Source organism: Oryctolagus cuniculus, chromosome 2, assembly GCF_964237555.1.
Source record: "Oryctolagus cuniculus chromosome 2, mOryCun1.1, whole genome shotgun sequence".
Lineage (NCBI taxonomy): Eukaryota > Metazoa > Chordata > Mammalia > Lagomorpha > Leporidae > Oryctolagus > Oryctolagus cuniculus.
Genome location: NC_091433.1, coordinates 52,685,509 through 52,701,683, shown reverse-complemented (window position 1 = coordinate 52,701,683; position 16,175 = coordinate 52,685,509). Strand labels below are relative to the sequence as shown.

General features: G+C 38.4%; 1 protein-coding gene across 2 annotated transcripts in view; it reads left to right on the top strand.

Annotated features, from left to right (window-relative positions):
• The window catches only part of AADAT (aminoadipate aminotransferase), a 28,160-nt gene extending 12,609 nt beyond the window's left edge, over positions 1-15,551 (top strand). For both annotated transcript variants that reach the window (XM_051842568.2, XM_008249791.4), the window contains exons 6-13: positions 2,394-2,459; positions 4,431-4,513; positions 4,911-5,007; positions 7,341-7,402; positions 8,240-8,304; positions 10,217-10,323; positions 13,988-14,089; positions 15,004-15,551. In XM_051842568.2, the coding sequence (XP_051698528.2) occupies positions 2,394-2,459; positions 4,431-4,513; positions 4,911-5,007; positions 7,341-7,402; positions 8,240-8,304; positions 10,217-10,323; positions 13,988-14,089; positions 15,004-15,045 (624 nt within the window). In that variant the 3' untranslated portion in view covers positions 15,046-15,551. The remainder of the gene's footprint in view (positions 1-2,393; positions 2,460-4,430; positions 4,514-4,910; positions 5,008-7,340; positions 7,403-8,239; positions 8,305-10,216; positions 10,324-13,987; positions 14,090-15,003) is intronic.
• The last annotated feature ends 624 nt before the right edge of the window (positions 15,552-16,175 follow it).

Genomic DNA, 16,175 nt, shown 5'->3' with positions numbered 1-16,175 from the left:
AAGGCATTTATAATAAACAGCATTCCCTTCCTGTCATTTATTTATGTTTGAAATCTTTGAACTCCTCTCTTCAGTTCTTCATAAAATATGAAAGTAATATCGTAAGTGATGGGTTATTTTGAAATGTAGTCCCCCCAATGTGGAACACTAGAACATGTTCCTTCTATCTGTTTTTTGCCTGTTATCCACCTTCCCTGTATCTCCACTATTTCCCAACCTCTAGTAATTACTAGTCTAAATTCAGATCAGCTTTCCTTTTCTTTAGCTACCACTTGTGAGAATATACATATTTGTCTCTCTATGCCTGGCTTCTTTCATTTAACATAACGTCCTCCAGTTCCATCCATTTGACTGCAAATGACAGAATTTCATTCTTTGTGGCTGAATAATACTCCATGTGTACATAAAACACATTTTCTTTAACATTGGTAGGCACCAAAGTTGATTCCATACCTCTGCTATTGTGAATTGTGCTACAGTGAACATGGGAGAGCAAGTATTTTTCATATGCTGATCTCCTTTGTGTGTACACTCAGAAGTGGAACAGCTGGGTCAGATGGTAGAACTACTTTTTGTTTTGTGAAGAACTTTCATACTGTTCTCCATAATTGCTACACTACTTTGCAGTCCCACCAACAGTGTATGAGTGCTCCTTTTTCTCTACATCCTCACCCACATTTGTTGATTTTAGTCTTTTTAATTATAGGCATTATAATTGGAGTGAGGTGATATCTCATTGTAGTTTTGATTTTGATTTGCATTTCCCTGATATCTAATAATATTGAGCATTTTTTTCATATATTTGTTGGCCATATGTATTCTTTTTTAAAAAAAGTTTACTTATTTATTTAAATGGCAGAGTTACAGAGAGGCAGAGGCAGAGAGAGAGAGAGAGAGAGAAAGACAGAAAGAGAGGTCTTCCATCCTCTCGTTCACTCCCCAGATGGGCAGACCGAGCCAATCTGAAGCTAGGAGCCAGGAGCCTCTTTCAGGTCTCCCACGCAGGTGCAGGGACACTAGGACTTGGGCCTTCTTCCACTGCTTTCCCAGGCCATAGCAGAGAGATGGATCAGAAGTGGAGCAGCCAGGGCTCGAACCAGTGCCCATATAGGATGTACTGCAGGCGGCGACTTTACCCACTACACCACAGCTCAGGCCCCTGTATTTCTTCATTCGAGAAATGTCAGTTCAGATCCTTTGTCTATTTTTTAATTTTTTTTTTTTAAGATTTATTTTATTTCTTTGAAAGTGAGATTACAGAGACAGAGGTTCAGAGATCTTCCATACACTAGTTCACTCCCCAAACGGCTCAATGGCTCGAGCTGAGCCAAGCTGAAGCCAGGAGCCAGGAGCTTCATCTGAGTCTTCCATGTGAGTGACAGGGCCCAAGTACTTGGGCTAAATTGTGCTGGTTTCCCAGGCACATTAGCTGGGAGCTGGATCAGAAGTAAAGCAGCTGGGTCTCAGATGGCACCTATATAGGATGCCAGCATTGCAGGCAGTGGCTTGGCCTACTGTGCCACAATGCCAGTGCCAGTTGGATTATTTTTTGTTGTTGAATTTTTTACATGAAAAACATTAACAAATCTTAATCATCCTTCTTGCTGTAGCCACACTAGCTTTCTTTCTATTCCTTAAACACATCAAGTTGTTTGCTCACCAAATGGCCTTTGCTGTCACTCATCCCTTACTTAGTCCAGAATCTTCTTTCTTAGTATTTGCACATCTGACTCCCTCTGAGGCCCTGTCAGGAAGGACTGCTCAATGATTAACCTAAAGTAACTCTTCTATTACTGTCCCTCCTAAAAAGGATCCATTGGAATGCTCTGCTAAGCACGTAAATAGCCTCTCCATCTAACAGATTTTTTTTTTAATTTATGTGAGATGTGGAGAGAAACGCAGAGATTTCCCATCTGCTAGTTTACTCCATAAATGCCCTCAACAGCCAGGACTGGGCCAGGACAAAACCAGGAGCCAGGAACTCAGTTCAGGTCTCCCACAGAGGTGGCAAGGACTCACTACTTGAGCCATCCTCTCCCCCTCCCATTGTGTGCATGAATAGGAAGCAGAAGTTCTGGGCAGAGGCTAAACTTTACCCAGGTGCTCTGATATGGGACACAGCCATCCCAAGCAGCGTCTTAACTGCTGGGCCAAATACTCACCGAGGACTACTTTTGTTTGTTATCCATATTATTTATATTCTATCTTTCCCACAAGAATGTACGTTCCATGGGAGCAAGAATCTTTAGTTCCTTGTTCATTTCTTTATGCTCACTAAGACAAGAGAGATTCTGTAATTTCTTGAATAAATGAGTATATATACTTATGATTCCAAATGGTTTTAATTTTGGAAAGCCCTTTAAAATAAACATATTACTTTAATATTTTTTTAGCTCGCAAGAAAATATGATTTCCTCATAATAGAAGATGATCCTTACTATTTTCTCCAGTTCAACAAGGTAGGTAATGATATTAACATATTTCACTATTAGAAGATAGGGTATTGTAACTTATTGCCATGCATTTGATAATTAGCCTGGCTGCTAAATCAAAGCTAATCAGTTTCACAACTTTAATTTTTTTTTAAAGATTTATTTGAGAGTTACACAGAAAGAGAAGGCAAGGCAGAGAGAGACATCTTCATCTGTTGGTTCACTCCCCAGTTGGCCTCAACAGCCGGAGCTGCGCCAGTCCGAAGCCAGGAGCCAGGAGCCTCCTCTGGGTCTCCCACTCGAGTGCAGGGACCCAAGTACTTGGGCCATCTTCCACTGCTTTCCCAGGCTATAGCAGAGAGCTGGATCAGAAGTGGAGCAGCTGGGTCTCAAACCTGTGCTCATATGGGATGCTGGCACTGCAGGCAGCGGCCTAACCCACTACGCTACAGTGCTGGCCCCAACAACTTTAATCTTTAGTCTTCCAATTTTACCATAGAGTTAGTACTTTTCAATTTTTGGTGTTACTCCTCTTTCTAGAAATTACTTAGCTTTGTAATAGTAGCTCGTTGTCAATGCCATGCATGCGGACAGGCAAAGTTAGGCCGATGGCCATCTTTTTTTTTTTTTTTTTTTTTTTTTTTTGACAGGGAGAGTGGACAGTGAGAGAGAGAGACAGAGAGAAAGGTCTTCCTTTTGCCGTTGGTTCACCCTCCAATGGCCACCGCGGCCGGCGCGCTGCAGCCGGCACACCGCGCTGATCCGCTGGCAGGAGCCAGGAGCCAGGTGCTTTTCCTGGTCTCCCATGGGGTGCAGGGCCCAAGCACCTGGGCCATCCTCCACTGCCCTCCCAGGCCACAGCAGAGAGCTGGCCTGGAAGAGGGGCAACCGGGACAGAATCCGGTGCCCCGACCGGGACTAGAACCCGGTGTGCCGGCGCCGCTAGGCGGAGGATTAGCCTAGTGAGCCGCGGCACCGGCCCGATGGCCATCTTTAACTGTGACTCTCAAGTAGGTTTCATGTTGGGTGTCAACATCACTCTCTTGATAGAGGCTGACTAGAATGACGGCTCAGAAGGATGAAGCTGCAGGACACAGACAGCTGTGCTCAGTCAGTGATGTCCATTATGGACACAGGCAGCAAACCACAGGTGTGACATCTTGGTCATTGTGTCCCTGGATCATACCTGAAGAATAATGGAATTTATATTCATTCTCACTATACTTGTATGCCACTTTTCACGATGACTGTTCTCTGATAGACAGTGGAGTGGTATACACAACCAAAGTCTGAGTCCTCAAAAGGCAATAAGATTCTTTATTTGATCACAAAGCCACAGAGAACATGTACTTGGATCTTCCTCTTCTCCCACCCCCCCACCATTAAGTCTACTGAGAAGAAAGAAAAGTTTTCTGTTTTCTCTATAGAGCTTACAAGAACATCACTCTGCCTACGTACCACACTCTGGCATGACCCCTTTTCTCTATGTGAGAGTACTTGTAAATATTGACATCCATAGTTCGTGCTGACAAAATTTCTCATCTTCATTCTCATCCTTTTTATCTCTAGTTAAATCTAAAGGTCTTCATTCTTACTCTGCACAAGCCTAAATGCTGCTGGCCCTCTTCATTTTTATCTTGTGCCAAATAGTTGTTCCTAAGTTCTTTCTCTAAATCTGTTTTTTCTGGTTTTCTACCCTTCGAGGCAAGGAGGACCTGTTTGAGGTTTCTCTAAATTTATAATAATGGTATCTTGAGCAAATGAAGAAGGCCTGTGTGTGTGTTTGGCAGAAAAGCCATGAAGACAGGCAAATGTTACTTAAGAGCATGCACCTCTGTTTTGTATTCCATGTTAAAGGGTTGAGATAAAGGTAAGAGAGACTTGTGCTACTGCTATCCAAGTTCATGCCCTCATGTTCTACGTACAGTAATCATACAGGAACTGACAGTTCTCAAACGGTTTTATTATTATTATTTTTGTTTTGTTTTTCATTTTAAGTCCCAGGCGCCAACATTTCTTTCCATGGATGTTGATGGGCGTGTCATCAGAGCTGATTCTTTATCAAAAGTCCTGTCCTCTGGGTAAGACCCCATGTGTCTAAGTTCTTTTCATGTAAGTTGCTTCTCTTCCACTGGCCTGAAAATACCAGTTTGATTATGAATATGAATACAGGCCTTTTCTCTCTTTACTCATTTCCAGTAGTCAAAGATGCTTGGCCATTAATCTAAATATAGGGTCTGGTCAGGGTTGTGGTATCACATATGAAAAAGCACTTTTGAAAAAGCTTGATCTGACTTGCATTATATTTTAAATGTACACTTAAATTTAAATTTATGTTTGAAGTGTTTTATTAGAATTTTTCAGTTGTCTCAATGCATTTGTGCCCATGCCACCACACTCTTCCCAGCTGAGTCAATAAGATGATATGTATTAATTGTGACTATGGGATTGGTTTTGTGCCTTTTCTTTTTTGTGCAGGTTGAGAGTAGGGTTTCTAACTGGCCCCAAACCCTTGATAGAAAGAGTTGTTTTACACACCCAAGTGTCATCATTGCACACCAGCACTTTTACACAGGTAAGGACAATTTAGGAAATAGGCATTTTTAAAAATCACATCAGAATAAAAAGTACATGTTGGCAAGTAAGATTCAGTTAAGGTGAAAATTACCAGTATTGAATCACCAAAATTGTATCACCAATATTGAATCTCCAATATTGAGTCCCCAGTTCCAATATAATACACCAAATGCTACAGGTGTTTACTCTAAAAGACAAATGAGAATTGGATTAACTGGTGTTACTTTGCAGCCTAATCCAAACTTCTTAAGGGTCAGAGTATCTTATTCACGCCATGTCCCTAGCGTCTATCCTAGGAACTCCGTAAAAATGTTGTGAAGCTGAATCAAATGGAACTGACCTTGGTGAAGTAGTATGAACTTTGCTGTTGTTGTCTTGGAATCTAAAACAAGAGCAAGGATTCCAAATCTATGTAGCGATTGATTTCTTGCCTTCATTGCACATGTGCTATCCTCTCCAGAAACACTGGTTGGAATGCATTTTTATTAAAGTAAAGCTAATTTTGAAGAATGTATATGTTTCCTCAGAAATGTTGAGAAATTATTGGATAGCTATCACAGCTCAATTGTTTTATAAGATCTCAGGGTAAGGCATTTGATTCCGTGCTGAAGTCACTGATTGGAATGCCCGCAATCCGTATGGAGGTGACTTATTCCTCCAATTCCAGTCCAGCTTTTGTTAATGCAGCAAGTGATGAATCAAGTGCTTGGGTCCCTGTCACCCACGTGGGAGACCCAGGTGGAGTTCTGGCTGCCAGCTTCAGCCTGGCCAAGCCTTGCCTATTGCAGGAATTTGGAAAGCGAACCGAACCAATAGATGGAAGATCTGTCTCTTTCTCCCCCTTGCTTTTCTCTCCCTCTCCCCTTTCCACTTCCTCTCTGTCCCTCTACCTGTTTTTCAAATAAAATGTGAACAAATGACTACCTTTAATTAAAAGCAATAAAGAATTCAAAATTACTAGAAAAGTGTGTGCCGCTGAGTACATCATCTGTTTGATTTAGTGCATTCTATTTTTTGTTGTTGTTCTTGACAGGCAGAGTGGACAGTGAGAGAGAGAGACAGAGAGAAAGGTCTTCCTTTACTGTTGGTTCACCCTCCAATGGCCGCTGCGGCCGGTGCACCACGCTGATCCAAAGCCAGGAGTCAGGTACTTCTCCTGGTCTCCCATATGGTTGCAGGGCCCAAGGACTTGGGCGATCCTCCACTGCACTCCTGGGCCACAGCAGAGAGCTGGCCTGGAAGAGGAGCAACCGGGACAGAATCTGGTGCCACGACCAGGACTAGAACCCAGTGTACCGGCGCCACAGGCAGAGGATTAGCCTATTGAGCCACAGCGCCGGCCTGATTTATTGCATTCTATTAAACACAGATATCCACATGTTTTTACAAAACTCAGAACATTTTTTGTGTTTTTTGAATTTGTTACAACTATTTGGAGAAAGTCTCCAAATATATTATCTAAGTTTATATATCTACCATTTAATTTTTGTGTTTAGAGAAGCTGTAGAGTCTGGTATTAATAGCATGCATCTGGAGCTGACAGTCTGACCTTGAATCCTGGCTGTGTGACTTCAGAGAAGTTAACCTTTGTGCCTCAAGTTCTCATCAGTAAAATAGAAATCACCTGCAAAATAAGATAGTTATTAAGATTAAATATGTCAATATAATATATATAGTATAGTAGTGCCTGGCACATAACAAATACTAAATAGTTATTTTTTTCTAGTCTGTCATTGTTATTAAATAACATTTATTATAATTCACTGACCATATAAGGTAGATATATGTTATGTCTTTTCATGGTGGTTTATGTGTAATTAAGAGTGATTTGTTTTCCCTGATCTGTGGTAATTAATAGAGAACCTAAAATGTAATGTATAGGACTGAAATTGACCTTTTGAAATTCAATAATTGTTTACAGCCCTTGTCTCAACTGTTGAGGAACAGTGGTTTTCTTTTCTTCATACTATTTGCTGAGCTATTTACTTAGTATAGAGTTAATCTTATGAGTATAAAGTATACTGAAAATAGATCTTTGTAAAAACAGTAGGAATAGAAGAGGGAGGAAAAAGAAGGATGGGAGCAGGGGCAGGAGGGAGGACAGGGGGAAAGTATCACTATATTCTTGAATCTGTATATATGAAATACATGAAATTTGTATATTTAAATATCATTTAAAAAGGAGTGATTTGCATGTACCTGGAATACATAAAATCTGTTCTCTATATTAATTAAAAATTTTTTTAAAAAAAGAGTGACTTGCTTTTTGGTTTGAAAAAAACATTTTTAGGTGATGAACCATAACATTAGTTATTCTCTTACTTCTTTTAGCTTATGGTATCCCAGCTTTTACACCAGTGGGGAGAAGAGGGTTTCCTGGCTCACACAGAGAGGTATTGAATCCTTTGTTAAAATGTTTGTGGACAAAATAGCAATTCCAATGGACAAAGGACAGATCACACAGAGTATTGACTTAATATTCTTCCATCTTAACTATCCTAAGATAGACACTAGGAACCATCTGTTAGAAGTCAGACATCTGTTCATTTCATTAGCTCTCCACCTGGAAAGTCTTGTCAGGAGCAAACGGTATGATTTGAAAGTGGAATCCACCTTACACCTAAGGTAATCTGAAATTCCCACCAGATTAGGATTCACTTATTCAACTAATTTAGAAGGTAAACTATCAGACTTATCAATATTTTCTTTAATAACTAACTCTAAGGGTTATATGACACAGGAATTGGCTCAGATGAGTAAGAATATTATTTGCCTGAATAATCACATATCAGTGCAAGTTGTGAATTAATTTAGTTAGGTATTGTGGTTACTGCTAGGCCATTTAGAAGTAAGGAAAGATGTCCTCATTCCCAAACCAGTGATTCATCGTTTCAGTGGTGTTTTCTTGGATGTTGACTGTTCTCCTACCCACAAATGATAGTCATTATTTTAGACAACCCAACACAAAGACTCACTCTGCTACCTCTGTGTTCCATGATGCACACAGAAATAGACTGTGCTCTGTTCATTTTCATTTTTTAATTATTCCACAATAAGGGAAAAAACCAGAATGTTAAAAAGTTTATCACCACGTAAGTTAAACAGAAATGTTCTGTTCTCTTATTTTAATCAAGATAGAAAGCAAATTCTCACAGCCTAGAGCCTAGTGCCTTTCTTGTTTCTGCAGTCAATATAGTGAAGACATTGTTTTCACTGATTTCTTTTTCTAGGGTTATTCATTTCTATAGGAACCAGAGGGATGCAGCACTGGCAGCCGCAGACAAGTGGTTAAGTGGTGAGTGGACCACGCATGCGCCCTGGTGGTAAATAGTAGCACCTGTGAGAGAGGGTGACCAACACACAGATTATTAACAATCCTGGAGGAAGAGAAGCAGCAGTTCAAGGGTATTCTTGCCAAGAGAATGTTACCCTCTCAATGATTATACAAGTAACTCTATAAATCCTGGCACAGTGTAACCTGTCTCTACTCATCTGCTACAAAGAATTTGTGATTTAAAAGAAAGGCCAAAAATCAAGCAGCCATAACTTACTTAAAGCTAAATAATGTCTTATGTTCAAAAAATGTTCAAGTTATTTCAGAATTTGCCCCAGATAGAAAATACCGAACAACATATTCCATTTCTAACTAAACTACCTAAAGGTAAATATGAGCAGACTTCAAAAAGTTCATGAAAATGGAATTAAAAGATGTTCATTTCAATGCAAAAAATTTTTGAAATCCATGCAATTTTTTCTTAATATGTGATTTTCAGGAAGTCTTTGAAGACCTTTCAGATAAGACAGATCTCTCAAATGATTTTCTTTGTAATTAACATCACTTATTTGTAAAAATGTTCTTTTGCTAATTTAATGGCAATGTTTTACATTTATTTTTTATTATGGAAGAAACCTGGATGAATTAAATGGTTTAATTACAAGATATGTGAAAAAGTTCAAAAAATAGAAATAAAAAATTTATTTTGGTGCCAATTCCATGCATATGAGGAATCTTCAAAAGATCCATGGAAAGTGCATATTTTGAAGAAACTATGCATGGATTTTAAAATTTTTTGCAATAAAATACACTCATCTTTTACTTCTGTTTTTCTGTGAACTATCTGAAGTACCCTTGTTTATCATTAAAAATGTCTTTAACATGAATATCAATAATATAAAAATATCAATTCCTTACTTTTGTCATATCCCATTCCCTATAATATCTTTCTAAATAAAAATTAACTTTGGATAAGAGTTCTGTCCTACCACTTTGCACAGTAGTGCTAATGAAAAAGTTTTAACTCACAGCAAGTTTTCCTTTTACAAAAAGATAGTAATTAAAAGCAAATTAATTATATTTTCTTCTTGATTGCTCTGTCTTAATAGTGAAATATAAAGCTTAAAAGTGCATCTGGAATTCTTGAGTTTTAAGCACTTGTACTTACATTCTGATAAAAAAAATAATCTGTTGTACATCTAAATTGTTACATAAATGACAAATTTATTGACATGCTGTAAAACTTCAGAAAGACTTGAAGAATCCTCTTTTAAGACTGAAATGGGCTAAATTGCTTGATGCCTTATTACCATGTCAGAGGGCCTAGGTTTGATTCTTAATTCCAGTTCCCGACTCCAGCTTCCTGCTAATGCAGAGCTGGAGAGACAGCAGTAATGCCTCAAGTGATTGGATCCCTGTCACCCATGTGAGACATGGGATTGAGTTCCCAGCACCAAACTTTGTCCCAGCGAAGGCCCAGTCACTTTTTCTCTCTCTTTACAGCTCTTGCTGTCACTCTCACTCTCCCTCTCTTACTCTTTTTCCCTCTCTCCTTCCATGCTTCCCAAAATTTTTTTAATTTTTTAATAAAATAATTAAATGGAAACAGCCCTTTGGGTATTAGTTCTAGCTAACTGAAGGAGAGAGAAGCACTAGATTTCTTGCTCTCTGCTAAGACTGGCAATTGTAAATGTGCACAGAAGAGCTATTCAGCCTTCATCTGCATCTCTCATCCCCCTCCCTCATGCACACTGACTCTGAAATTAACCCAGAACATCATTTTTCAAGGCCCATAAAAATGTATCTTTTAAACTATTATCACTGAAGAAACTTTTTTGGAAGTACAAGTGTATAATTCCTGCACTTACGTGATTTTACAGTATGCTTGGCACCAACTCCAGTATACTTGAAAGATGTTTTTTCTCATTTGTAGGTTTGGCAGAATGGCATGTTCCTACTGCTGGAATGTTTCTGTGGATTAAAGTTAAGGGCATTTCTGACGTAAAAGAACTGATTGAAGAAAAAGCCATTAAGAAAGAGGTAAAACTGGGAAGTGGTACACACAGGGGAGACCCAAAGAAAAGCGGCACATTTTCTTTAAAGTCATGCTTTACTCAACCAGAAATAAAAAGAGATGATTTTTGTTGCCTACCACCCAACTCATAGTGTTTTAATGATAATATCTCATTATTAAAAATCATAATGGGTTTTGAGTTATTTAATTATTCAGCTGGTCTAAATTAATGGAAATACAGCCACTCCTCTCAGCTGCTGATTAGCTTAGTAGTTAAGGACACTTATTGGAGTCGTACATCTGAGTTTGAATCCTGGCTCCATCCATGTGGCTTTGGATCAGTTAATCTCCTGTGCTTCTTCTGTAAAATAGAATAATAAGAATTCCTCTCATCAGGATTCTTGTGATTAATGAATTAATATGTAGCACACAGTAACACTTCACATGTTGTAAATGCTCAATAAGTATTAGCCATTAGTATTTGAGATGGATGGATGGATGGTTGGATGGTGATGAAATAACAGGTTATTTTTAAACTCTTGGGGATGGGCCAGTGCTGTGGCATGGCAGGTAAAGCCATCCCCTGCAGTGCTGGCATCCCATATGGGCGCTGGTTCAAGTCCTGGCTGCTCTCCTTCGGATCCAGCTCTCTGCTATGGCCTGGGAAAGCAGTAGAAGATGGCACAGGTCCTTGGACCCTCATACCTGCATGGAAACCTAGAAGAAGCTCCTGGCACCTGGCCTTGGCTCAGCCCAGCTCCAGCCCTTTGCGGCCATCTGGGTAGTGAACCAACGGATGGAAGACCTCTCTCTCTGTCTGTCTGTCTCTCTCTCTCTCTGTGTGTAACTCTGCCTCTACCTCTCTGTAACTATGCATTTCAAATAAATAAATCTTTAAAAAAAAAAGCTCTTGGAGGCTGGTGCTGTGGCATAGTAGGCTAAGCCTCTGCCTCCAGCACCAGCATCCTCTTCCATTACACCTTTATGCATTTTCCAAATTTCCTTCTGTGAGTCTATTTTACCTTCATAATTATTGAGAAAACCCCCTCCATTTCAAATACTAATGGCTAATACTTGTTGAGCATTTACTAAACACAGGTATTTGTCTAGGTGCTTTACACATACTAACTCGTTAAACCATCACTGCAGCCTTTGCGAAGGCCATTATCCTTCCTACCCATTTTATTTGAGAGCAGAACTCTTGCTGTAGTCATTGTTCTAATCCTCATAACAGTAAATAGTAGATACTTCATAAAAAATTTAATTGACTTATTTCAAACAGATACTTTTTATTTTATTTAAACGTCATGCATTTCATATACACAAATTTAGGAACATAGTGATTCTTCCCACCCTGCCCTCCCTCCTGCCCATCCTCACACCCTTCTTTCTCCTCCCTCTCCTATTCCCATTCTTATTTTTTACAGATCTATTTTCAGTTAACTTCATAGTCGTAAGATTAACCCTCCACTAAGATTAACCCTACATGAAGAGTTCAGCAAATAGTATGAAGAAAAAAAAAAGTTCCTCAACAGTCAAGACAAGTAAATTTTTAGATGATTCAAAGATGTAGTGATAGAAAATAATTTCTTAATAACCTGATCTTTCATAGCAAACTCATGCAACATTGGAAAGAGACACTTAAAGAGACCAGAGCAGGTTGTATACAATCTCCAAAACATTTTCTTGCCAGTATCATCTATACTCAAACATGAGGTTTATTTAACTGTTGAATAATATCCTGCTGTGATACTGATAATAGTCTAAATGTCAGCCATTTGATAATTAGAGGTAGGCATTCAATATATAATAATGTTATATATTATTATTAAATAATTCAATATAAAATGTTAATTGAGGAAATAACATCTGCCATTGAGTGAACAAGTAGAATGCATTCATATCCCCAAATGTACTAATCCTGGCAGAGAAAATGTTCTGTTTGCTAATACTCATGATTCCACAGAGATACATTTTAACACAATAAAGTTTTTTTCTTTGCTTTTTTTTATCAATGCCATTATCAAAACCATTTGGTAAGTAACTGTATGTATCTCTGGGCTGGGTGCTAGGGATGTAGACTTCATATTTTACTGTACTTTTTTCAGACTTCATTTATTCCCTATGTTTTGTTGCATGTTCCTTTACATTTTCTACATCATTTCCAACTGTAATTCCACTACCTTGGCCCAGATTTTGGTCAGCTTGCCTTTGGTCATCCTCTGCCTTGGTTCTAGTCCACCCCAAAGTTTTCCACTATATTGAGAGAATTAATAGTTTGCATTGTATGGTTATTCAGGACAAAGAAACCCGTCTTTTGTCTTGAAACATTTTCACAAGAGTGTCCCAACTCATTTCCCTCTGGCTCATGGGGTAGCAGACAGTATCCAGATTCATACCGTGTCATCATCACAAGCAATTACTTAATAGTTTTGAAGACCATTATTGTACTAGTTAATGCCAGCTGCTTTGAAAGATAAACTCCCAAAATCTCAAAGGCTTAACACAATAGAAGATTATGTTTTACTCATAAAACTCAAAGATGTGATCTGCAGACAACTCTGCTCCCTCAGTGATTTGGGGACCCTTGTTGTTTCCATCTTGTTACATTTTAACCTTCAACACATGGATCCAAGATTGCTACAAAATGGGAAAAGTGCAGTTGGTCACTGGTGGAAAGATTTTTCTAGGGGAGGCCTAGAATTTGCTCACATGGCCAAACACAACAAGAAAGGGTCTAGAGAACAGTGTGTATGCCCAGGAAGCAGATGGAGTCTACAGTCATGCAGCATTCTCTGCCACAGGTCATCTGGAATAGCAGGCCTGTGTCCCACATTGCAGTGTCTAGGTTCAGTCCCTGCTTCAGCTCCTAATTCCAGCTTCCTAACAATGCAAACCCTGGGAGACAGCATCATTTAATGGTTCAAGTAATTGGGGTCCTGGCAGCCACAGGGGATACCTGGATTGCCTTTCCTGCTTCAGCCAGCTGGGACCCAACTGTTGCAAGCATTTGGGGAGTGAACCAATAGACAGGAGCACTCACACTTCTGACCTACATCCCACCAATGTGTGTCTCTCTGCCTCTCATTAAAAAAAAAAAAAAAATAGCAGTTCTCATCACTCCATCTTACACACTTTTTTAAGAAAAGATTTATTTATTCATTTGAAAGGCAGAGTTACAGAGAGGCAGAGGAAGAGAGAGAGGTTTTCCATCTGCTAGTTCACCCCCAAAATGGCCGTTATGGCCAGAGCTGGGCTGATCCGAAGCCAGGAGACAGGAGCTTCTTCCAGGTCTCCCACCTAAGTGCAGGGGCCCAAGGACCTGGGCCATCTTCTACTGCTTTCCCAGGCCATAGCAGAAAGATGGATCGGAAGTGGAACAGCCGGGACTCAAACTAGCACCCATATAGCATGCCAGCACTGTAGGCAGTGGCTTTACCTACTACGCCACAGTGCCAGCCCCTCTGCGTTTTTTATACATAGAGGAGAGTATTTTCCACATTTGTAATAAACGCTTGTCCAGTTTTGTTCATTATATGACATATACAATTTTTATATAAGTTGTTTTGTCTTCTTGTGATTTCTTTAACTGTTTTTAAACTTAAAATTTCCTTCCCCACTTTGAGATCAGGTTTACCTGTATTCTAGTTTTTCTTTCATAGCATGTTACTTATTTTCCAACCCTCTTAGGTCTTGCTGGTTCCAGGAAATGGTTTCTACATTAACAGCTCTGCTCCCAGCCCTTACTTGAGAGCTTGCTTCTCCATAGTTTCTCCAGAACAGATGGATGTGGTGAGTACAGTGTTCTCATCACGGTAACACTGTCAACTCTGGTTCTGGTGCCTGTGTTCACTTTGTGAGTTAAAACATTGCTTAATGTCTTCTTAGGCTTCTGAAAGCTTATTCATGGACCAATCATCAGCTAACATAAAGATCCCTTTTACTCAGTGACTAGATCTCTACAGACAAATGAGACTAATGTGAAGTTAAAATTTATTGTCTTCATGAATAACTGTTCAGAACATACTGAGCAGTGTTGGGAGAGTACCAGTGTGTTACAAGGAAAATCTCTTTCCTTTCTTCATGGAATTAACTGAGCAAAAAGTAGAGCTTCATGATAGTCACCAGTCTCTTTGAAGAAAAAGGATTGGTGAGGGTAAAGAGAAATCAGTGAAGTCTAGCTTTCACTGGAATAACAGGAAACAGAGAAGCAAGATCCCAAGCCCTGTGTGTCTGGAAATCCAAAAAGAAGTTATAAATTAAACAGTGATATTAACCCTGAGGAGAGTTCTTACTTACCCTGGGGGATGGACATTTTTGCTGTGTCTTGGGTTTACTTGCTTTCTTATGTCATTGAATGTGCTTTTCATAAGTTCTCTCTGCTTTTATGTATGAGTAGAGTAGAATAGTTAAAAAATGTCAAATGTATATACAGGTAAAAGATTATATGAAATTATAAAATAATGTGAATAATATAGAAAAGGATCATTAGAAGGGCTTATTTATGGTCAAACAAAATCTAATGTACTTATAGCTATGTATTTTAGTAGATTCAACTGATGGCATCTTGCCAGATAAAACTGCCATGATCTTGATTTTTCATTGCCTTATCTCAACTTCCAATGGGCATTCTGTTTGAATTTTTAAAGTTATGTTTCCAAAAGAGATCCTAATTTCACCACTTCTTATCTTTTTTTCTATTTTAGGCCTTCCAGAGATTAGCTGAACTTATAAAAGAATCTTTGTGAAGAACTCAAACTAATCATAATCCTCATAGAATTTTTTTCAAATGAATTATTTCTATTTAGCTGGAAGAAATCATCATGCATGTTAGCCTTACAGGTGGATTTCATCAAGCATATCATATCTGTAATTTAACTAGACAACTTTTAAAGTACTTTTGTATATCAGATTGCAAAAATATATTTATAATCTACTTGTGCCTTTTGATAAATTTTCAACCTGCAAAAACTATTTTATCTTGGATTTTATTGTAAAGAGCTCTATAATTGCCTTTGAAACTAACATTTTACACAAAATTATTTTGGAAAATTTAAGGAAATATTTAAGTTCAAGGTGGTATATAATGTGTACCTTTTCTATTTTCAGGAAAATTTTATAGATCTTATTGCAAATGTTGTAATTTGACCATTATAAATGATTTTTAGTAAGATTCCCATAATAGCCATTGTGTTATACCACAGAAATCCCTTTAAAATAAAATTCTGAAAATAAACATACTTAAAGAATCAGAGCTATTAATATTAAGCAAGGAGGGGAGATCATGGGCTTAGAAAATTTTACTGCATTGCATTTTTGTAACACTACATAATTTATTAAAGCAGTCTTAGCAGTTAAATTCTAAACAATGAAATATTGGGATTTCCCTTTTTGATGATTTTCTTTCTCATCTTTTAAAATCTTTATATTCCCATCTGATTATCAAAGTTATATATGCTCATCTTAAATTTTCAGATAGATAAGAAAGCAAAATAAATCAAGTAAAAGTATTCACTCTTTTCACCCTGTGATAACTGCCCTCAGCATTTTTTTTTATCTTTTATTTAATGAATATAAATTTCCAAAGTACAACTCATGGATTACAATGGCTTCCCCCCCCCCATACCGTCCCTCCCACCCACAACCCTCCCCTTTCCCACTCCCTCTCCCCTTCCATTCACATCAAGATTCATTTTCGATTATCTTAATATACAGAAGATCAGCTTAGTATACCTTAAGTAAGGATTTCAACAGTTTGCTCCCACACAGAAACATAAAGTGAAAAATAATAGATGATTTTTTTTTAAATGATGATGAAATCAGATCAGACCTATTGTCATGTTTAATCCCAGTGAGAGACAAGTTGGGAACTGATAAT